The sequence below is a fragment of the Pleurodeles waltl genome, chromosome 8, assembly GCF_031143425.1.
Source record: "Pleurodeles waltl isolate 20211129_DDA chromosome 8, aPleWal1.hap1.20221129, whole genome shotgun sequence".
In the NCBI taxonomy this organism is placed as follows: domain Eukaryota; kingdom Metazoa; phylum Chordata; class Amphibia; order Caudata; family Salamandridae; genus Pleurodeles; species Pleurodeles waltl.
The window spans coordinates 1538302922-1538326492 of NC_090447.1; the positions used below are offsets into that span (position 1 = coordinate 1538302922).

Genomic DNA, 23571 nt, shown 5'->3' on the forward strand with positions numbered 1-23571 from the left:
TGCGATGATAAAAACTGTTAAACTAATTACTAAGTATTACCTGATCTGCAGGGGTTCTAAGATCTTGGTCCATATTTTGGACACCAATGCCCCCACCATAGCTTTTACCATAAAACAAATTGGCACAGATCTAGAAGGGTGGGCAAAGACCGTGTGATCAGGCTCTGCTCAGACTGGGTTTGATCTGACTCTCTGATGAGGGTTCTTCCACTTCTTGAGGTATTACTGGAGAGGAGAAAGGAGGGAGTTTGACTGCTTTCTGCAGAGGATTATCATGGTGTCCTGATTGCTTGCTAGGGCAATTCCATGTTATTACAGATTGGCTTACTGAGAAATCCAGTGTGAGGATAATAATTCACATGACCATAATCTATATATTGTAGGATGAGACGCTTGAGAGAAACTGTCACAAGAAAACCACTGCTCTATTCAATTTATTTATTTGTTTAAAAAAAACCAAAATTCTGCAAAAACAACAATTTCATCACTTTACACGTCACATTTTTGTTAGTTTAAAAAAAACAAGCAAATACAAATTTCATTATGATATTAGCTAATAAAATGAGATACTAGAGCAATCACTTCTAATGTGCTACCAATAAAAATGAGTCAAAATTCTGATTGGGGCCCATCAAAACGGCACACTACGTTGTCTGTGTTATAGGTACTTTTCAGATACAACTATGAAGCACGTTTGACCCACATTATGTAGTTAAATATAAATATTTCCATTCATTTTTGTTACATTTAAATTTCTTCCTAGTATCCTATAACAATCTCATGTTCACTCAATTATTGCTCAAGCTGTTTTTTTAAAGTTTTTTTTTTTAGCCTTAGTCCCCAGGTAATAGCTAAGATATGACTCTAAGGGCGAGATGTAGCAAAGGGTTTTACCCATTCTATGTCTATGGGAAAATGTGTTAGTACATATGGCCCTAAATCGGTAAAGTTGACGGTGCTAAAACTGGTTACACGAATCTTGACACCCCCCGCCCCACCCCAAACATCCCCCCAGAAAAATCAACTAAAGTTTTAAGGGATATCCCATCACATTCACTTTTTGATCTTCTATTGACTGGCCTTTTACTGGACAATAGTGACATACGCTGAAAAGGAAATCCTGTTAGATTCTGTAAATAAATAGATAAATCCTCTGGGATCCCTAATTGGCAGATAAATAGGGACTGGTGGTTTCTACTTCCGCTCAATCACTGATCTTTTTAGAAATAAATATAATTCCTATTACCTTTTGATTAATCGTTCATGGATGGTAAAATAGTTTTTAATGCACAAGCCCTCACATTTCGTGGAAAGGTAGCATCTGAGGAGCTAATTTACATCCACTGCTATGCCAGACATCAGTTACTTTGTCAAATAGGCTGAACTGTTCACCCATAACGATTCTCACAATAACAGAGGTGCTACTTTTGGAGTCTTCTAGGTAGGGCATACTCACTTCCTGATGTATGAAATATGTTCCAACACACTGCAGAACCTCTCTAATTTTTGAGCGTATCAGTGCTGTGGCATGGTAACCCGGGATACGAGTTACAAATAAGTGGATTTCATTGATATACTGCCACGGCCCCGGGCAAAGCAAGGCATTTCCCCTAGTCACTTGTGGCAACACAGACCCAGCTCCATCAAAATGATAAGACCATCCTGAGCTACCATTACATGTGACACCCAGCACACTATTCTTCTGCGGTCCAGCTGGTGTAACCTCTACATCTCCTTGGGGTGAGGTGGAGAGTAAAAGATACGGAGCTTAATGGACTGCCCCAGAGTGAAAACAGTCTTCATTTTTGGTATGAAAGCCTCTTTAGGTCTAAGGGCCAATTTGTCTGGAAGGAAACACATGAAAGGTGCGCAAACGCTTAGTGCTTATAGCTAATGCTCCTCATCGAGGTAAGGGGCACTAAAAAAAATGAAGTGAAAGTCAACAGGCATTAAAGGCAACTGTGAAGAGGCTCAAATGTAGTCCTCATCAAAGAAGTCACAACCACGTTTAAGTCCCATTGGAGCGTCACAAAGGATTATGGTGGAAAGGTATGTTTCAGTTCCCTCAAGAATCTCCTCATGATTGATGATATGACAACAGATGGCTGGTAGGGAAGGCAGACAAATGCTGACAAGGTGGCAATGTATCCCTTGATGTGCCCAATGTGCAGCCCACTGGACTAAGGCTAGAGTAAAGTTGAGGAATTCAGACAGGCACATCTTCAATGCATCTACTTTCCTGCTTCGCACACTACCCAACAAATCCAGAGAGGACTAACTTTGCCAAGTGGTGACAAGCTGACAAAATAACATCAACCACCTCTGGAGGCTTGTGAAAGAAGCCTCAGTGTGCCCTCTTATGCTCCAGGCATGAATGTGGAGGATCTGGAGATCTGGATGCAGAAACTTCCTCTCCAACTGGGATAGGTCGTCCCTTTGAGAGGCAGAAAGAGAGGAGGACCCAGAAAGAGTCTCAAAAGGTCTTCAAATCACATCCTTCACAGCCTTCTGGGCAATAGGAATATCATGTACCCACTACTAGAAGTGGAAAACTCCACCTCAACAAAAAAAAATGACCCCAGGAGCTCCCTGAATGGTTACTCAAAGTCACCTAACTGTGGGTAATGATTATTCAACTGCGTGGCGAAGAGGTCCATCTGAGGTGTGCCCTACAGGGCAAAGATGGTCTGGACTATCTACGGGCAAAGATTCCACTTGTGAAAGACAATTTTGTGCCAGCAGAGAATATTGTGTTTGTTGTTTAGAGAGCCAGCCACATAATTTTGATGCTTCCAATACAGACGGTGAGATCACACTCCTCCCTCCTTGTGAAATACAACATACTGGTCATATTGCAAGTCAAAATCTCTCAAAGCCCTCAGTTCAAGCAGACTGATGTGAAGTACCAGCTCATATGGATACCAGAGGCTTTTGATCTCCATTTTGTTCCGATGTACCCCCCACTGAGGGTGGAGGCCTCTGTCAACACTGAAGACACTGCTTGAGGTGGAGGGAAAGGCCGTCCCCCATAAACCCACAAGTCACAGGGGCTCCTCCACTGATCACTAGCACAGGTTTGTCACAGTGTCCCGGGAGACTGTGATGGCACCAGACAGAACTCCCTCCTGCTGGAACCACTGGCGAGCCCTCATGTGCCAGCGAGCACACATGACCAGGAGGATGCAGTAACCCAGCAGACCCGAGGGGGAGGAACCTTCAAGAATGGAACCTGAGCTCCCTCTTGAAACACCAGACTCATACCCTGGATCCTGTAAGGCAAAGGGAAGACTTGCAAGGATATTGCATCCATTAGTGCCTCTATGAAAAAGAGGAATAGAGAGGATTCTAGGTGGGATTTGGGCACATTAGTAGAAAAGGTGAACAGCAGGAACGCGACTGCTTGCAGGTGGTGCGACACCATTACCAGAGAGCAAGCTTTGAGCAGCCAGTTGTCCAGGTACAGGAATTGGGAGATCCATGAACTTCTCAGATGTGCCGCCACCACCCCCATCACCATGGTGAAGACATGGCTGCCAATGTCAGATCGGATGAGAATCCTACAAACTGTTCGCGAGCGGACCCTACCACACAATGCGGGTGCCACTTGTGTGACTACAGTATGGTTATGTATGAATGTATAAATACACACCCTGCAAGTTGAGGTACACCATCCAGTTATCTGCTTCCAGCACCAGAAGACCCTGTGCAAGGGACAGCCTCTCAAACTGTTCCTTTAGGAGGTAACATTTCAAGAGCCTAGCATCGAACAACGGAGAACTTTCAAGGTCAAGAATCAAATGAAGAATGTAGTCCTTTTTGGGAAGTATCGAGAACAGCACCCTGCCCAGTTTTCTGCTCTGGAACCAACTTCACTGCTTGTATTTGAACCAGGACTTCCAACTCTGGTGTAGTATGTGCAGCGATTCTTCTGACTGAAGGTATATGACGGGGGAATCTAGAGACGAGTTTGTTGGAAAGGTAGATCACACCCCCTTTTCAGGTCGAGCATAGCAGCTCGCAAGTGCTGCTTTTCCGATGTCTTGGTATCTATGTGGGCTTTTAACCACGCCCATCACTATCACTTGTTCATGGGATTGCCTTTCAAAACGCCTTTGTTATCGATGGTAAATGCTTTGCGTTTGTCCCTCCTTGGGGCGGTATTGTTACAGCCTTGGGGACCGTCCCTGTTAGATGGATAATTGCATGTTTGCCAATATGTTTGACTCCGAGCAAACTTATTTTGCCTTTTGTGTATCTCCTTCGCGAACACACTCATGGCGGCCATGGCGCTTTGACTCGGCTCGCCTATGTAATGAAAATGTCACTTACCCAGTGTACATCTGTTCGTGGCATCAGTCGCTGTAGATTCGCATGTTTTGCAATAGCTCGCCATCTGGTGTTGGGCCGGAGTGTTACAAGTTGTTTTTCTTCGAAGAAGTCTTTCGAGTCACGGGACCGAGTGACTCCTCCTTTTGTGTCCATTGCGCATGGGCGTCGACTCTATCCTCGATTGTTTTTCCCCGCAGAGGGTGAGGTAGGAGTTGTATTGTAGTAATAGTGCCCATGCAATGGAGTGATTAAGTATGTACCTATATAAGGTTGAAATGATATATATACAAATAGTTGAAGGTAACTTCCGAACTGCTACAGGCTCCCGGGGAGGCGGGTGGGCACATGCAAATCTACAGCGACTGATGCCACGAACAGATGTACACTGGGTAAGTGACATTTTCAGTTCGAGGGCATCTGTCGCTGTAGATACGCATGTTTTGCATAGACTAGTAAGCAGTTATCTCCCGAAAAGCGGTGGCTCAGCCTGTAGGAGTGGAAGTAGTCTGAAACAATGTTCTTAATACGGCTTGCCCTACTGTGGCTTGTTGTGCGGATAACACGTCTACACAGTAGTGCTTGGTGAATGTGTGAGGCGTAGACCATGTGGCTGCCTTACATATTTCTTGCATTGGGAGGTTTCTTAGAAAGGCCATGGTAGCACCTTTCTTTCTGGTTGAGTGTGCCCTTGGTGTAATGAGCAGCTGTCGTTTAGCTTTAAGGTAGCAGATTTGGATGCATTTAACTATCCATCTGGCTATACCTTGTTTTGATATTGGGTTTCCTGCATGAGGTTTTTGGAATGCAATAAATAGTTGTTTAGTCTTTCTGATGTTTTTAGTTCTGTCAATGTAATACATTAATGCTCTTTTGACATCTAATGTATGTAGTGCCCTCTCAGCTACGGAATCTGGCTGTGGGAAGAACACTGGAAGTTCCACTGTTTGATTTAGATGGAACGGTGAAATAACCTTTGGTAAAAATTTAGGATTAGTCCTTAGGACGACCTTATTCTTGTGTAGTTGTATAAAAGGTTCTTGTATTGTAAACGCCTGAATCTCGCTTACTCTTCTTAGGGAAGTAATGGCGATGAGGAATGCAACCTTCCAGGTTAGGAACTGTATTTCGCAGGAGTGCATGGGTTCAAAAGGTGGACCCATAAGTCTAGTTAGGACAACATTTAGGTTCCATGAAGGAACAGGTGGTGTTCTTGGTGGAATAATTCTTTTAAGGCCCTCCATGAATGCTTTAATGACTGGTATCCTATAAAGGGAATTTGAATAGGTAGTCTGCAGGTATGCAGATATTGCTGCAAGGTGTATTTTAATGGAAGAGAAAGCTAGGTTAGATTTTTGTAAGTGAAGCAAGTAACCCACTACATCTTTTGGAGTTGCGTGTAATGGTTGGATTTGATTAATATGGCAGTAGCAAACAAACCTCTTCCATTTACTTGCATAGCAGTGCCTGGTGGATGGCCTTCTGGCTTGCTCTATGACTTCCATACACTCTTGTGTAAGTTGTAAGTGTCCAAATTCTAGAATTTCAGGAGCCAGATTGCTATATTCAGCGATGCTGGATCTGGGTGCCTGATCTGTTGGTTGTGTTGTGTTAACAGATCTGGTCTGTTGGGCAGTTTGATGTGTGGTACTACTGATAGGTCTAGCAGCGTTGTGTACCAGGGTTGCCTTGCCCAAGTTGGTGCTATTAATATGAGTTTGAGTTTGTTTTGACTGAGTTTGTTTACCAGATAAGGAAGGAGAAGGAGAGGAGGAAAAGCGTAGGCAAATATCCCTGACCAGTTCATCCATAGGGCATTGCCCTGGGACTGCCTGTGTGGGTATCTGGATGCGAAGTTTTGGCATTTTGCGTTCTCTTTTGTCGCAAACAAGTCTATCTGAGGTGTTCCCCAGAGCTTGAAGTAAGTGTTCAGAGTTTGGGGGTGAATTTCCCATTCGTGGACCTGTTGGTGATCTCGAGAGAGATTGTCTGCGAGTTGATTCTGAATCCCTGGGATAAACTGTGCTATTAGGCGAATTTGGTTGTGAATTGCCCAATGCCATATCTTTTGTGCCAACCGGCTCAACTGCGTTGAGTGTGTCCCCCCTTGCTTGTTTAGATAATACATTGTTGTCATGTTGTCTGTTTTGACGAGAATGTATTTGTGAACTATTATTGGTTGGAAAGCCTTTAGTGCTTGAAAAACTGCTAGCAGTTCTAGGTGATTTATATGCAGTTTTGTTTGATGTACGTTCCATTGTCCTTGTATGCTGTGTTGATCGAGGTGTGCTCCCCACCCTGTCATGGAAGCATCTGTTGTTATTACGTATTGTGGCACTGGGTCTTGGAAAGGCCGCCCTTTGTTTAAATTTATATTGTCCCACCATAGAAGCGAGAGGTAAGTTTGGCGGTCTATTAACACCAGATCTAGAAGGTGACCCTGTGCTTGTGACCATTGTGATGCTAGGCACTGTTGTAAGGGCCTCATGTGCAGTCTTGCGTTCGGGACAATGGCTATGCATGAAGACATCATGCCTAGGAGTTGTAATATCATCTTTGCTTGTATCTTTTGTGTTGGATACATGTGTTGTATGATGTTGTTGAAGTTTTGAATTCTTTGTGGACTTGGAGTGGCTACTCCTTTTGTTGTGTTTATTATGGCTCCTAGGTACTGTTGTACTTTGCACGGCAGGATGTTTGATTTTGCGAAGTTGACGGTGAACCCCAGTTTGTAGAGGGTTTGTATGATTTGATTTGTGTGGTGTGAGCACTTTGCTAACGAATGGGTCTTGATTAGCCAGTCGTCTAGATACGGGAATACGTGTATTTGCTGCCTTCTGATGTGTGCAGCGACTACTGCTAGACATTTTGTAAAGACTCTTGGTGCTGTTGTTAAACCGAAAGGCAATACTTTGAATTGGTAATGTATTCCTTTGAATACAAACCTTAGGTATTTCCTGTGCGATGGATGTATTGGTATATGGAAATACGCGTCTTTGAGGTCTAAGGTTGTCATGTAGTCGTGTAGTTTGAGCAATGGTAGCACTTCTTGTAGTGTGACCATGTGAAAGTGGTCTGATTTGATGTATGTGTTTACTATCCTGAGGTCTAGGATTGGTCTTAGCGTCTTGTCCTTCTTTGGTATTAAGAAGTACAGTGAATAAACTCCTGTGTTTATTTGTGTGTTTGGTACTAATTCGATTGCATTCTTTTGCAATAGTGCTTGAACTTCTGTCTCCAGGAGCTCTGAATGATGTTGTGATAAATTTTGTGCTCTTGGTGGTATGTTTGGAGGGAATTGTAGAAATTCTATGCAATAACCATGTTGGATAATTGCTAGAACCCAAGTGTCTGTAGTGATTTCCTGCCATGCTTTGTAATAATGACCTATTCTTCCCCCCACTGGTGTTGTGTGGAGGGGATGAGTGACATGTGAGTCACTGCTTAGTTGCAGGGGTTTTGGGGCTTTGAAATTTTCCCCTATTCCTAGGGAATTGCCCTCCTCTGTATTGGCCCCGAAAGCCTCCCCTGTACTGTCCCTGGTAACTGGACGGTGTTGCCTGTGAGGTGCTGGCTTGTGTGGCCTGACCCCGAAACCCCCCTCTAAAGGGTGTCTTGCGGAAGGTGCCGTAGTTTCCTCTGCTCTGCGGGGAGTAGAGTGCGCCCATTGCTTTAGCAGTGTCCGTGTCCTTTTAAAGTTTTTCTATCGCTGTGTCCACTTCTGGACCGAACAGTTCTTTTTCATTGAAAGGCATATTAAGAACTGCCTGCTGTATCTCTGGTTTAAACCCAGACGTTCGTAGCCATGCATGCCTTCTGATGGTCACAGATGTATTAATTGTCCTTGCAGCTGTGTCTGCTGCGTCCATGGAGGAGCGTATCTGGTTGTTTGAAATGTTTTGACCTTCCTCAACCACTTGCTTTGCCCTCTTTTGTAGGTCTTTGGGTAGATGTTCAATGAGGTGTTGCATCTCATCCCAATGGGCTCTGTCATAGCGCGCAAGTAGTGCTTGAGAGTTGGCGATGCGCCACTGGTTTGCAGCTTGTGCTGCGACTCTCTTTCCAGCTGCATCGAACTTGCGGCTTTCCTTATCTGGGGGTGGTGCATCCCCAGATGTGTGGGAGTTGGCCCTTTTCCTAGCTGCTCCTACAACGACAGAATCTGGTGGCAGCTGTGCAGTGATGAAAACAGGGTCTGTAGGGGGCGCCTTATACTTTTTTTCCACTCTTGGTGTGATTGCCCTACTTTTGACCGTCTCCTTAAAAATTTATTTTGCGTGCCGGAGCATACCAGGGAGCATAGGCAGGCTTTGGTAGGAGCTGTGGGTGGAGGAGAGGGTGTTGAATAAAAAGTCATCCTCGACCTGTTCTGAGTGGAGGCTTACATTGTGAAATTGTGCTGCTCTAGCCACCACTTGAGAATACGCAGTGCTGTCCTCTGGTGGAGATGGCTTCGTAGGGTATGCCTCCGGGCTGTTATCTGACACTGGGGCGTCGTATAAGTCCCATGCGTCCTGATCCTGGTCACCCTGGCTCATGGTGGTGTGAGCTGGGGAATGTGATGGAGTTTGTGCTGGTGAGACGTGAATTACAGGTGGAGGAGAGGGTGGTGGAGTAACCTTTTTCACCACCTTTGTTTGTGGTGTTTGTTCAGTTTGGAACTCCAGTCTTCTCTTTCTTCTAATAGGGGGAAGGGTGCTTATTTTCCCTGTTCCCTCCTGTATGAAGATACGCTTTTGCGTATGGTCTACATCGGTAGATTGCAGCTCTTCCTCGAACCTATGCTTTCGCATTTGGGAGGTTAGTGAATGCTCCTCTGTATAAGAGCCTGAAACTGGGTCGGTTGCAGGTTGTTTTGGCACCGAAACCCTGTCTGCATCTTTTTTCGGCTCCGAGCTGACTTTTCTCTTTTTCGGGGCCGAAACCTCTCGGCGTCGATCTTCGTCGGTGCCGCTGTCTCGGCGTCGAGCCGTGTCTACACCGCTATCTCGGTGTCGATGCTTGTCTCCAGCACTTTCTCGGTCCCGAGAAGGCTGAGTACCGGTGTCTCGACCGGAGTCGGACTGTCTCGGCACTGTTTGGGCCTTTTTCGGTGCCGACGGTCGGTCACCGAATTTATGGGTCGAGCCATGGCCTGGTGGCAGTGGCGTCCCCTGGGCCTTGTCAATCTTCTTATGTGTTGTTTTCGACGTCTTACTCACGGTTCGTGGGTCATCGAATTCCTCGGAGTCCGATTCGTGGATCGAGAAGGTACCTTCCTCTTCTTGTTCCTCGAACTCTCGTTGGGCTGTCGGCGCGGACGCCATTTGAAGTCTTCTGGCTCGACGGTCTCGGAGTGTTTTTCGGGACCGGAACGCACGGCAGGCCTCGCAGGTGTCTTCACTGTGCTCAGGTGACAGGCACAGGTTACAGACCAAGTGTTGGTCTGTATAGGGGTACTTGTTGTGGCATTTGGGACAGAAACGGAACGGGGTCCGTTCCATCGGCGTTCTTCAGCACGCGGTCGGGCCGACCAGGCCCCGACGGGGGATCGAAAAACTACCCCGAAGGGCACCGGAGCTCTTCGATCTTCGATGCGGTGTTGAATCTAACTACGCCGATCCCGAACGCAACAATACTGACGAAAATCTTCCGAATTTAGCTATCTTTCCGTTCCGAAACTCGGAGCGACAGGAACACGTCCGAACCCGATGGCGGAAAAAAAACAATCGAGGATAGAGTCGACGCCCATGCGCAATGGACACAAAAGGAGGAGTCACTCGGTCCCGTGACTCGAAAGACTTCTTCGAAGAAAAACAACTTGTAACACTCCGGCCCAACACCAGATGGCGAGCTATTGCAAAACATGCGTATCTACAGCGATAGATGCCATCGAACACTGTTTTACTTTTCATTTTTCCTTTTGCTTGTCTTTTAGAGTTGTTAGACTGTAAACAGTGCTTTTTTGTATGTTTCATTAAGTTATTCACATTTGATTGGCCAGCTAAAATGGTAAACACTGCATATGTTTCATGTGCTTAGTGTAGTCAAGCAGGTTGTAAATAGTGCTCTGTCTGTCTCATGGTTAGTGATGCAAGACAGCACGATGGGAAAAGCTGTTTGTACAGTGTGTTTAGTGTGTGAAGCCACATCACAGGCAGAGACACTGGACTATTGTATGGTGCTTAGTGTAGCCAGAAAGAGACTGTAAACACTGGGAAGACAAGGAGGGGGAAAAGCACTGACCGCAAGCCCTTCACTGCTTGTATCGTGTGCTTAGTATAGCAAGACACGCAGAAAGAGGAGGCACTGCACTGCCTGCACCATGTCCTTATCGTGGACAGGCGCAATGAAAAGCAGCATAGGCTGCAGAGCATGCACTGTATTGCTCAGTGTGGACAGGCAAACAGGGAGGAAACCCTGCAGTATGTGCATTAGGTTATTATTGGCAGGTAAAATGGACCGAAAGAGGCAGTGCACCGGTTACACCATGGGCTTAGTGAGACAGGCACACAGGGAGGAGGCACTGCACTGTGTGCACAGAGCTGTTATCTGCAGATATAATGGACCGATTGAAGCAGTGCACACCATGGGCCTAGTCACACAGGGAGGAGACACTGCACCGTGTGCACAGAGCTGGTATCTGCAGATATAATGGACCAAAGGAGGCAGTGCACAGGTTACACCATGGGCCTAGTCAGACAGGCACACAGGGAGGAGACACTGCACTGTGTGCACAGAGCTGGTATCTGCAGATGCAATGGACTGAAGGAGGCAGTGCACACCATGGGCCTAGTCACACAGGGAGGAGACACTGCATTGTGTGCACAGAGCTGGTACCTGCAGATATAATGGACCAAAGGAGGCAGTGCACAGGTTACACCATGGGCCTAGTCAGACAGGCACACAGGGAGGAGACGCTGCACTGTGTGCACAGAGCTGTTATCTGCAGATACAATGGACCGAAGGAGGCAGTGCACATGTTGCACCATGGGCTTAGTGAGACAGGCACACAAGGAGGAGGCACTGCACTGTGTGCACAGAGCTGTCATCTGCAGATACAATGGACCGTAGGAGGCAGTGCACATGTTGCACCATGGGCTTAGTGAGACAGGCGCACAGGGAGGAGACACTGCATTGTGTGCACAGAGCTGTTATCTGCAGATACAATGGACCGAAGGAGGCAGTGCACAGGTTGCACCATCAGACAGGCACACAGGGAGGAGACAATGCACTGTGTGCACAGAGCTGGTATCTGCAGATATAATGGACCAAAGGAAGCAGTGCACAGGTTGCAGCGTCAGACAGGCACACAGGGAGGATACGCTGCACCGTGTGCACAGAGGTGGTAATTGCAGATAAGATGGACCGAAGGAGGCAGTACACATGCTGCACCATCAAACAGGCACACAGGGAGGAGACACTGCACTGTGTGCACAGAGCTGGTATCTGCAGATACAATGGACCAAAGGAGGCAGTGCACAGGTTACACCATGGGCCTAGTCAGACAGGCACACAGGGAGGAGACACTGCACTGTGTGCACAGAGCTGGTATCTGCAGATACAATGGACCGAAGGAGGCAGTGCACCGGTTGCACCATGGGCCTAGTCAGAAAGGCACACAGGGAGGAAGGAGACACTGCACTGTGTACACAGATCTGTTATCTGCAGATACATTGGACCAAAGGAGGCAGTGCACCGGTTGCACCATGGGCCTAGTCAGACAGGCACACAGGGAGGAAGGAGACACTGCACTGTGCTAACTGAGTGCTTTTGATTGGCTTCTATAAGAGACTGATGTTTTACCTTGTGCATAGTGTAGGCAGACAGGAGAGATTCCACTGTTTGTAACATGTGTGCAGACACTCATGAACTGCATGTGACGGGCATCTCTCACTGGACATCTATTTTGGAGAAGTGCTGAATGTTACGTATCAAGCAGAAACTGGTAAGCTGCTCTTAGATCCTGGGTAGATTGAGTACCTGCTTTGAAGACCCTAGACTGAACCAACTGTTTTCTTAGCCTCCCCACCACTCTCACACACCTCCCTCGGCTCTATCATTCTCCTCTCTCGTACTGAATTTCCACTACCAATAGTTCTCCATCTTTTTCTCCCATACCGTTCCTTTCTGGATCGCCCCTCCAGCCTTTCTCCACCCCTTTCCCTGCTTAAACAGTTACTTTTCTTCCTCTGCCCCACCTCACCTGCTTTCCCAGTGTCTCTTTTGTTGCTCTTTTCCTCTCTCCTTATAATAAGCCTTCTCTTTCTGTGTCTCTGTCCACTTCTCTCTGCTCCTTTCTCTGTTTATCCTTTTCTGTCACCTACATCCTTGTCGATCAAGTCTTTTTCCATTTTAAGGTCGAACGCTCAAGAACTTTGACCTCTTGTAAGCATTGAGGGCTTTTAACCATGCCCACCTCCCACCCATCACTTTCACTTGTTCGTGGACTTGCCTTTCAAAAATCCTTTATCATCATTGCTAAATGCCTCCTTGGGTAGGTTTTGTTACCGCCTTAAAGACTGACCCTGTTACATGGATAACTCCATGACTGTCGATATGTTTGACTGTGAGCGAACTTCTTTTTTCCTTTTGTGTCTCTCTTTCGTGCTCATGGTGGGTACGGCGCTTTGAATCTGTTCACTTTTTGTTAACTATTGTTTTACTTTTCACTTTCAATTTATTTGGCAAGAAAAGTCCACTTAGAAATTTACAATGCCAATAGCTCTAACTGGTGCAAATTCGAGACCCATTGCATTGCAAATGCTTGTTGCAATTTGTAAGACCCACTGACCTGATGTTATGGCCCTCCAGATCTGTAAAAAGAATTACCAGTCCTCCAGCGTGCTGCACATGCTCATTTGAGGGGAAGATAACGTTGTTTTCTAGGTGGGGCAGGGGAGTATGAGAAAGAGGGCTCAGGGCTTCATGACCCTTTCTCGTAAGCTCTACCCCTGTACTGGCAAAACAGCTAAATGTGTTGCTGTGCTGATGGTGAAGGATGAGGTTGCAGCCTCTTGAGAACCCTTCAAACTTCTGAAACTGCTGGTCATTTCAGGCAGATGACTGGAGACCCAAAGATGACTGGCCTTCCCTGCCTTTAATCTTACCAGGCAGCCTTGTTCCCAAAGAGGCTTGCCGCAGTAAAGGGCATATCCATCGACACTTCCTACACATCATCCCAAAAATCCCGTTGACCTTAGCCACATGCTCCTTTGCAAGGTCACGTATGAGCCCATGGTTCTAGCCAGCAAGGCCACAGTAATCCCTCCAATGATGTTTGTAGATGCATCCTGTCCATCTTTGACCAACACTGTGAAATGGTCTCTGAGGTGGTCTGGCAAGTTCAGCATAACCACTGCAGCCAAACGCACAGAGCATGGATGTATCTCTCCAGCAGGCAGATAGCATGGGGGGGAACGGAGGGCCAAGCTGGCAGCTGAAATATCTTCCAAACCACCTCCAGTTTCTTAATTTCCATTTTTGGCAGAGCTGCAGGGGGAAATCACCATGGTTGTGCTTACTGCAAGAGAAAGCTTGCACCACTAGGCTTTCTAGAGAGGGGCACACAAAACGAAAAGTCTGGTCTCTGGACACGGGCATGGACAATCTGGCAATCAGGTGCTCACAGAAAGGGCCAAAATTGACTTTTCTCATGTCACCGCTGCTGGAGAGTGTAGGAGGCTGGACTGGCTTGTAGTGAGTACCAAGGGGTACTTGCACCTTGCACCAGGCCCAGTTATCCCTTATTAGTGTATAGGGTGTCTAGCAGCTTAGGCTGATAGATAATGGTAGCTTAGCAGAGCAGCTTAGGCTGAACTAGGAGACGTGTGAAGCTACTACAGTACCACTAGTGTCACTTGCACAATATCATAAGAAAACACAATACACAGATATACTAAAAATAAAGGTACTTTATTTTTATGACAATATGCCAAAGTATCTCAGTGAGTACCCTCAGTATGAGGATAGCAATTATACACAAGTTATACGTACACAATACCAAAAATATGCAGTATAGTCTTAGAAAACAGTGCAAACAATGTATAGTTACAATAGGATGCAATGGGGACACATAGGGATAGGGGCAACACAAACCATATATTCCAAAAGTGGATTGTGAACCACGAATGGACCCCAAACCTATGTGACCTTGTAGAGGGTCGCTGGGACTATTAGAAAATAGTGAGAGTTAGAAAATTAGCCCTCCCCAAGACCCTGAAAAGTGAGTGCAAAGTGCACTGAAGTTCCCCAAAAGACAAAGAAGTCGTGATAGAGGAATAATGCAGGAAAGACACAAACCAACAATGCAACAACTGTGGATTTCCAATCTAGGGTACCTGTGGAACAAGGGGACCAAGTCCAAAAGTCACAAGCAAGTCGGAGATGGGCATATGCCCAGGAAATGCCAGCTGCGGGTGCAAAGAAGCTTCTACTGGACAGAAGAAGCTGCGGTTTCTGCAGGAACGAAAAGGGCTAGAGACTTCCCCTTTGGTGGACGGATCCCTCTCGCCGTGGAGAGTCATGCAGAAGTGTTTTTCCGCCGAAAGAACGCCAACAAGCCTTGCTAGCTGCAAATCGTGCGGTTAGCGTTTTTGGATGCTGCTGCGGCCCAGGAGGAACCAGGAGGTCGCAAATTGAACCAGGAGATAGAGGGGACGTCGAGCAAGACAAGGAGCCCTCTTAGCAGCAGGTAGCACCCGGAGAGGTGCCAGAAACAGGCACTACGAGGATGTGTGAAACGGTGCTCGCCGAAGTTGCACAAAGGAGTCCCACGTCGCCGGAGACCAACTTAGAAAGTCGTGCAATGCAGGTTAGAGTGCCGTGGACCCAGGCTTGGCTGTGCACAAAGGATTTCCGCCGGAAGAGCACGGAAGCCGGAGTATTGCAAAAGACACGGTTTCCAACAATGCAGTCTGGCGTGGGGAGGCAAGGACTTACCTCCACCAAACTTGGACTGAAGAGTCACTGGACTGTGGGAGTCACTTGGACAGAGTTTCTGGATTCGAGGGACCTCGCTCGTCGTGCTGAGGAGACCCAAGGGACCGGTAATGCAGCTTTTTGGTGCCTGCGGTAGCAGGGGGAAGATTCCGTCGACCCACGGGAGATTTCTTCGGAGCTTCTAGTGCAGAGAGGAGGCAGACTACCCCCACACCATGCACCACCAGGAAAACAGTCGAGAAGGCGTTACAGAGTTGCAGTAGTCGTCTTAGCTACTATGTTGCAGTTTTGCAGGCTTCCAGCGCGGTCAGCAGTCGATTCCTTGGCAGAAGGTGAAGAGAGAGATGCAGAGGAACTCTGATGAGCTCTTGCATTCGTTATCTAAAGTTTCCCCAGAGACAGAGACCCTAAATAGCCAGAAAAGAGGGTTTGGCTACTTAGGAGAGAGGATAGGCTACTAACACCTGAAGGAGCCTATCAGAAGGAGTCTCTGACGTCACCTGGTGGCAATGGCCACTCAGAGCAGTCCAGTGTGCTGGCAGCACCTCTGTTTCCAAGATGGCAGAGGTCTGGAGCACACTGGAGGAGCTCTGGACACCTCCCAGGGGAGGTGCAGGTCAGGGGAGTGGTCACTCCCCTTTCCTTTGTCCAGTTTCGCGCCAGAGCAGGGGCTAAGGGGTCCCTGAACCGGTGTAGACTGGCTTATGCAGAATTGGGCACATCTGTGCCCAAGAAAGCATTTCCAGAGGCTGGGGGAGGCTACTCCTCCCCTGCCTTCACACCATTTTCCAAAGGGAGAGGGTGTAACACCCTCTCTCAGAGGAAGTCCTTTGTTCTGCCATCCTGGGACAAGCCTGGCTTGACCCCAGGGGGGCAGAAACCTGTCTGAGGGGTTGGCAGCAGCAGCAGCTGCAGTGAAACCCCAGGAAAGGCAGTTTGGCAGTACCAGGGTCTGTGCTACAGACCACTGGGATCATGGAATTGTACCAACAATGCCAGGATGGCATAGAGGGGGCAATTCCATGATCTAAGACATGTTACATGGCCATATTCGGAGTTACCATTGTGAAGCTACATATAGGTAGTGACCTATATGTAGTGCACGCGTGTAATGGTGTCCCCGCACTCACAAAGTCCGGGGAATTGGCCCTGAACAATGTGGGGGCACCTGGGCTAGTGCCAGGGTGCCCTCACACTAAGTAACTTTGCACCTAACCTTTACCAGGTAAAGGTTAGACATATAGGTGACTTATAAGTTACTTAAGTGCAGTGTAAAATGGCTGTGAAATAACTTGGACGTTATTTCACTCAGGCTGCAGTGGCAGGCCTGTGTAAGAATTGTCAGAGCTCCCTATGGGTGGCAAAAGAAATGCTGCAGCCCATAGGGATCTCCTGGAACCCCAATACCCTGGGTACCTCAGTACCATATACTAGGGAATTATAAGGGTGTTCCAGTAAGCCAATGTAAATTGGTAAAATTGGTCACTAGCCTGTTAGTGACAATTTGGAAAGAAATGAGAGAGCATAACCACTGAGGTTCTGGTTAGCAGAGCCTCAGTGAGACAGTTAGGCACCACACAGGGAACACATACATATAGGCCACAAACTTATGAGCACTGGGGTCCTGACTAGCAGGGTCCCAGTGACACATAACAAACATACTGAAAACATAGGGTTTTCACTATGAGCACTGGGCCCTGGCTAGCAGGATCCCAGTGAGACAGTGAAAACACCCTGACATACACTCACAAACAGGCCAAAAGTGGGGGTAACAAGGCTAGAAAGAGGCTACTTTCTCACAGAGAGCCTCTATGAAAGGCAGCAACTGCTCTAACGAAGATACAGCAGGCAGCAGAACCTCTGTTAAGATATTTGCCCTGGATTCCTCCAGGAGCAATCCAAGCATGTCAGCTGACATTCGTATGGCCACATCCGGAAGGGCTGGCCCTGAAGAGCATTCCATTTCGGTTTCTGGGGAAGAATCCAAGCCATATGCATTTTGCAGGACAAGATAGTCTGCAATATCAAGGGAATAAGCATGAAGTAAATTGGTTGCCTCACCGCCATCATTTATATCATGGGGGTGCTGTCTCAGGCATCTGTATGGGATATGAGTCAAGATCGAAGATAACTGCCAGTAGCATTGGTGTGGGGAGGTGTCCTACTAGACTACGTCTGGCCTCTTTCACCATTCTCAGGTACTCCCTCATAGACCTCATCACAATGGACTTTGAGGGTGCCAACTGTGAAGGCGGTGCCTGGGTCAGCACCGGTGGCACTAATGTTGCCGCTGGTGCCATTGGAGGTTCACTGGCACGGACCTTGGCACTGGATGTGTTCCTTGAGGAACAGCGGGGATAAACGGCGCCAGGGAGGAACCCCTGGTCGGAACGTAAATGAAGCCTTGATTCCTCTCAATGGGTCCTGAGGTGCACGAGAGGGGAACGCAGTGCATCAGATTATCTCCATCATAGCATTGGGGAAGAAGGCCAAACCAGTGAGTTCCCCAAGCATAACAGAGAGATCAACCAATGCTGACTCCGAGGAGGTGTTTGTCAGAGTGAAAGCATGTGGATGTGACTTAACTTTCCATCTTGAACTATGTTTAGGTGACTCTGTGTGTTGCTGGTTATTTTTCTTCTTACAGGACTTCGGTGAAGGACAAGAGCACAGCCTTGAAGGGGACCTCAATCTGAAACACTATCAGTATCGCGCCCGGCACAGGCTATCAAGAGTTGGGCCTCATACTCTTGGATGTCCTTGAGGTGCATGAGGCTGCACTCGATGCATGTCCTTGAACCCTTCTTTGAACCGAGGACCATAGACCAACCTCCTGCAGGTCTTTTCCCTGGAATAGGACAAGCCGGAAGAAACGGAATACCATCTAGACTTCTTGTGTTTAGGCTGATACTTGCCTTTCGACTTTGTCTGTGAACAGGACTGAACAACCCTTGAACTTCAGTGGGACTGATCCACTTTCTTGTGTTCGGCAACATACAGCTTTGCTTCATGCTCTCGGATGGCCTTTGGATGCATTAAGGAGCATCTGTTGGAGGGCTTTAAACCATGCTTGGAGCCCAAGCACAGAATACATATGAGATGTGGAATTGTGACAGACACTGCTTTCTGCAGGAAAAGTATGATAAAAAAAAGCTGTCTTCTTCAAAAGAGACCTTTTCCTCGCACTGCTCGGTGCTTCAAATTTGGTGGTTGGTAAATGCAGGGAAAAGTCATCCCCATGCAGGGATGGCACTTGTATGCAGCTCTGCGCCATGACGTCTGAAGGCAGCCAAATGGTACCACCTGTGGGCGCACAGGAGCTGGAGGGTGGAAAAATTCAGGATCCAGTACGCAGCCTGGGGAATTCAAAGGCTGAAGAATTGGTGGTTAGAACTATCCATCACTTGAAGCACTTTCCACAGATTATATTAATTGTAAAGTGGCAGACAGAGTTTTAATGATTTCAATCGGGACAAAATGCATGGTAGTGGGGAAAGGGATAAATGAACCACATGCCCTGTGTAAAGTAACACTGAACATGCAGCAGCCAGCTTGGCGAATAACCACACAGGTCATGAGCTAACAGGAGCTGTTTAATCCACCCCAGCCAGGTATCCCCCACGAGTGAGATGATAATATGAATGGCGCTGTTCGCCCGCCACCCGCTTGTATCCCCCTCCAATGCCCTCCCCACGCGTTGTCATTTTATAATGACGAATGTGTTGTTGGACCAATGTGTGAGCATGCCACAACCGGTGTCATGCTAGTGCAATGAACCAAACACAACTCAATTATCAACACTTGAAGGGACGAAAGAGGTGTGAGTGCAATGTCGGCTCAGACGCCACAGGTGTGTAGCTCCCTGGTACAGACTGGCAATGAGTTCTGGTACCCAGCCCATGCAGCAGGTGTGTAGACCCCCAGTACAGACTGGTAAGGAGTTCTGGTACCCAGCCCATGTCGCAGGTGTGTAGACCCCCGGGGCAGACTGGTAATGAGTTCTGGTACCCAGCCCACGCCGCAGGTTTGCAGACCCCCAGTACAGACTGGTAATGAGTTCTGGTACCCAGCCCAGGCCGCCCGGTACAGACTGGTAATGAGTTCTGGTACCCAGCCCACGTCATAGGTGTGTAGACCCCCAGTACAGAATGGTAATGTGTTCTGGTACCCAGCCCATGCCACAGGTGTGTAGACCCCCGGTGCAGACCGGTAATGAGTTCTGGTACCCAGCCCACGCCGCAGGTGTGTAGACCCCTGGCACAGACTGGTAATGAGTTCTGGTACCCAGCCCACGCTGCAGGAGTGCAGACCTCCAGTACAGACCGTTAATGAGTTCTGGTACCCAGCCCACGCCGCAGGTGTGCAGACCCCAAGTACAGATTGGTAATGAGTTCTGGTACCCAGCCCAGGCCGCAGGTGTGTAGACCCCCAGTACAGACTGGTAATGAGTTCTGGTACCCAGCCCATGCAGCAGGTGTGTAGACCCACAGTACAGACCGGTAATGAGTTCTGGTACCCAGCCCATGCAGCAGGTGTGTAGACCCCCAGTACAGACTGGTAAACGAGTTCGGGTACCCAGCCCATGCCGCAGGTGTGCAGACCCCCAGTACAGACTGGTAATGAGTTCTGGTACCCAGCCCACCCCACAAGTGTGTAGACCCCCGGTACAGACTGGTAATGAGTTCTGGTACCCAGCCCATGCCACAGGTGTGTAGACCCCCAGTACATACCGTCCACATTATACACCTTCAGCCCAGCCATGTGTTTAGCTGCCCGCGACTTGGCTGCAGTCAGCAGGATGGGGTTAAACACTGTAAAATCCTTGTAGTAATTCTCCAATACGACCACTGCGGCTCTCTGGATACTGGGGAGAAAGAAGAGAAAGAAGGGAAAGGAGTCAGGACACCAGGCCAGCAGTCATACCTCAGACATAAGCATCCCTGCTTCATTCCCCAAGAGGCAGCTTGTTCAGACCTCCCATTGCCCACACCAGTCCTTTACTGATGGTTCTACTGCCCTCAAGACTGGCCTAGAACTTCAAACGTCACATTCTAATACTGGGAGCAGGCAGAGAGCTTTTCAATGTATTACACACAAGTTAACTGTGCCATATAGTAAACTGTGGTGCCCATGCAGAAGCATAGCAGACGCGACATGTCTGAACATGGTTCTTTCTTGTATTTGCCTTCCCAGTGACTCCCACGCTGTCCATTTCTAGTAAAAATATTGATGGCATTAACAACAACTTTTTAAAATAGGGCCTGCTAGCACCATCGCAGGTAAAAGGCATGAGTAGGGCTCATTAATACTACTCAATGGTCTGCTGCAGGAGCATGAAAAGGGAGAGGGTGATTTGGTTGTTAAGCTGTCATGCTTCTCATTCTCACACTTTTAACATAAGATATATGTGTGTTTGTCGCAATAACACAACTGCTGTTGTAGTTGCATCACTCTGCAGGCGCGTGCACGCATCTTTGTGCATGTGACTGCACAATAATGAGGAACCTATAATATTTTTTCACTGATCAATTTAAGATGGCAGAAGATTCCCTTCAAACAGTGAGTGTACAAGCTTCCCTTCAAATCAATCAGTGAGTGTACAAGCTTCCCTTCAGATCAAGCAGTAAGTGTACCTACCTTCCTTTCAAATCAAGCAGTGAGTGCAGAACTTTCCCTTTGTATCAAGCAGTGAGTGCAGAACTTTCCCTTCAAATCAAGCAGTGAGTGTACAAGCTTCCCTTCAGATCAAGCAGTGAGTGTACAAGCTTCCCTTCAGATCAAGCCGTAAGTGCACAACATTCCTTTCAAATCAAGCAGAATGTACAAGCTTCCATTCAGATCAAGCAGTGAGTGTACAAGCTTCCCTTCAGATCAAGCAGTGAGCGTACAACCTTCCCTTCAGATCAAGCAGTGAGCGTACAACCTTCCCTTCAGATCAAGCAGTGAGCGTACAACCTTCCCTTCAGATCAAGCAGTGAGCGTACAACCTTCCCTTCAGATCAAGCAGTGAGCGTACAACCTTCCCTTCAGATCAAGCAGTGTGTACACCCGTCCCCTCAGATCAAGCAGTGAGTGTACAACCTTCCCTTCAAATCAAGCAATGAGTGTACAACCTTCCCTTCAAATCAAGCAGTGAGTGTACAACCTTCCCCTCAAATCAAGCAGTGAGTGTACAACCTTCCCTTCAGATCAAGCAGTGAGCGTACAACCTTCCCTTTAGATCAAGCAGTGTGTACACCGTCCCCTCAGATCAAGCAGTGAGTGTACAACCTTCCCTTCAAATCAAGCAGTGAGTGTACAACCTTCCCTTTAGATCAAGCAGTGAGTGTACAACCTTCCCTTCAAATCAAGCAGTGAGTGTACAACCTTCCCTTCAAATCAAGCAGTGAGTGTACAACCTTCCCTTCAAATCAAGCAGTGAGTGTACAACCTTCCCTTCAAATCAAGCAGTGAGTGTACAACCTTCCCTTCAAATCAAGCAGTGAGTGCACAACCTTCCCTTCAAATCAAGCAGTGAGTGCACAACCTTCCCTTCAAATCAAGCAGTGAGTGTACAAGCTTCCCTTCAAATCAAGTAGTGAGTGTACACCCTTCCCTTCAGATCAAGCAGTGAGTGTACACCCTTCCCTTCAGATCAAGCAGTGAGTGTACACCCTTCCCTTCAGATCAAGCAGTGAGTGTACACCCTTCCCTTCAAATCAAGCAGTGAGTGTACACCCTTCCCTCCAAATCAAGCAGCGAGTGTGCAAGCTTTCCTTCAGATCAAGCAGTGAGTGTACACCCTTCCCTTCAGATCAAGCAGTGAGTGTCAACCTTCCCTTCAGATCAAGCAGTGAATGTAAAACTGTAAGGAAATGCCTCCTTGGCATGGTTACCCCCTGACTTTTTGCCTTTGCTGATGCTATGTTTTGAATTGAAAGTGTGCTGAGGCCTGCTAACCAGGCCCCAGCACCAGTGTTCTTTCCCTAACCTGTACTTTTGTTTACACAATTGGCACACCCTGGCATCCAGGTAAGTCCCTTGTAACTGGTACCCCTGGTACCAAGGGCCCTGATGCCAGGGAAGGTCTCTAAGGGCTGCAGCATATCTTATGCCACCCTGGGGACCCCTCACTCAGCACAGACACACTGCTTGCCAGCTTGTGTGTGCTAGTGAGGACAAAACGAGTAAGTCGACATGGCACTCCCCTCAGGGTGCCATGCCAACCTCACACTGCCTATGCAGTATAGATAAGCCACCCCTCTAGCAGGCCTTACAGCCCTAAGGCAGGGTGCACAATACCATGGGTGAGGGTACCAGTGCATGAGCACTGTGCCCCTACGGGTCTAAGCCAAACGTTAGACATTGTAAGTGCAGGGTAGCCATAAGAGTATATGGTCTGGGAGTCTGTCAAACACGAACTCCACAGCACCATAATGGCTACACTGAAAACTGGGAAGTTTGGTATCAAACTTCTCAGCACAATAAATGCACACTGATGCCAGTGTACATTTTATTGCAAAATACACCCCAGAGGGCACCTTAGAGGTGCCCCCTGAAACCTTAACCAACTACCCGTGTAGGCTGACTGGTTTTAGCAGCCTGCCACACTCGAGACATGTTGCTGGCCACATGGGGAGAGTGCCTTTGTCACTCTGTGGCTAGTAACAAAGCCTGTACTGGGTGGAGATGCTTATCACCTCCCCCTTGCAGGTCTGTAACACCTGGCGGTGAGCCTCAAAGGCTCACCCCCTTTGTTACAGCACCACAGGGCATTCCAGCTAGTGGAGTTGCCCGCCCCCTCCGGCCACGGCCCCACTTTTGGCGGCAAGGCCGGAGGAGATAATGAAAAAAACAAGGAGGAGTCACTGGGCAGTCAGGACAGCCCCTAAGGCAACCTGAGCTGAAGTGACTCTGACTTTTAGGAATCCTCCATCTTGCAGATGGAGGATCCTCTCAATAGGGATAGGAATGTGACCCCCTCCCCTTGGGAGGAGGCACAAAGAGGGTGTAGCCACCCTCAGGGCTAGTAGTTATTGGCTACTGCCCTCCCTGACATAAACACACCTCTAAATTCTGTATTTAGGGGCTCCCCTGAACCTAGGAACTCAGATTCCTGCAACCTAAGAAGAAGAGGACTGCTAAGCTGAAAAACCCTGCAGAGAAGACGGAGACACCAACTGCTTTGGCCCCAGCTCTACCAGCATTTCTCCCCACTTCTGAAGAAACTGCTCCAGCGACGATCCCCCCAGGGACCAGCGACCTCTGAATCCTCAGAGGACTGCCCTGCTCTAGAAGGACCAAGAAACTCCAGAGAACAGCGGCCCTGTTCACCAAAGACTGCAA

General features: G+C 47.9%; 1 protein-coding gene across 1 annotated transcript in view; it reads right to left on the reverse strand.

Annotated features, from left to right (window-relative positions):
* The window catches only part of VANGL1 (VANGL planar cell polarity protein 1), a 211457-nt gene that overhangs the window by 52195 nt on the left and 135691 nt on the right, over window positions 1–23571 (reverse strand). The window contains exon 5 of the mRNA XM_069202981.1: window positions 19977–20110. Coding sequence (XP_069059082.1) covers window positions 19977–20110 — 134 coding nt within the window. The remainder of the gene's footprint in view (window positions 1–19976; window positions 20111–23571) is intronic.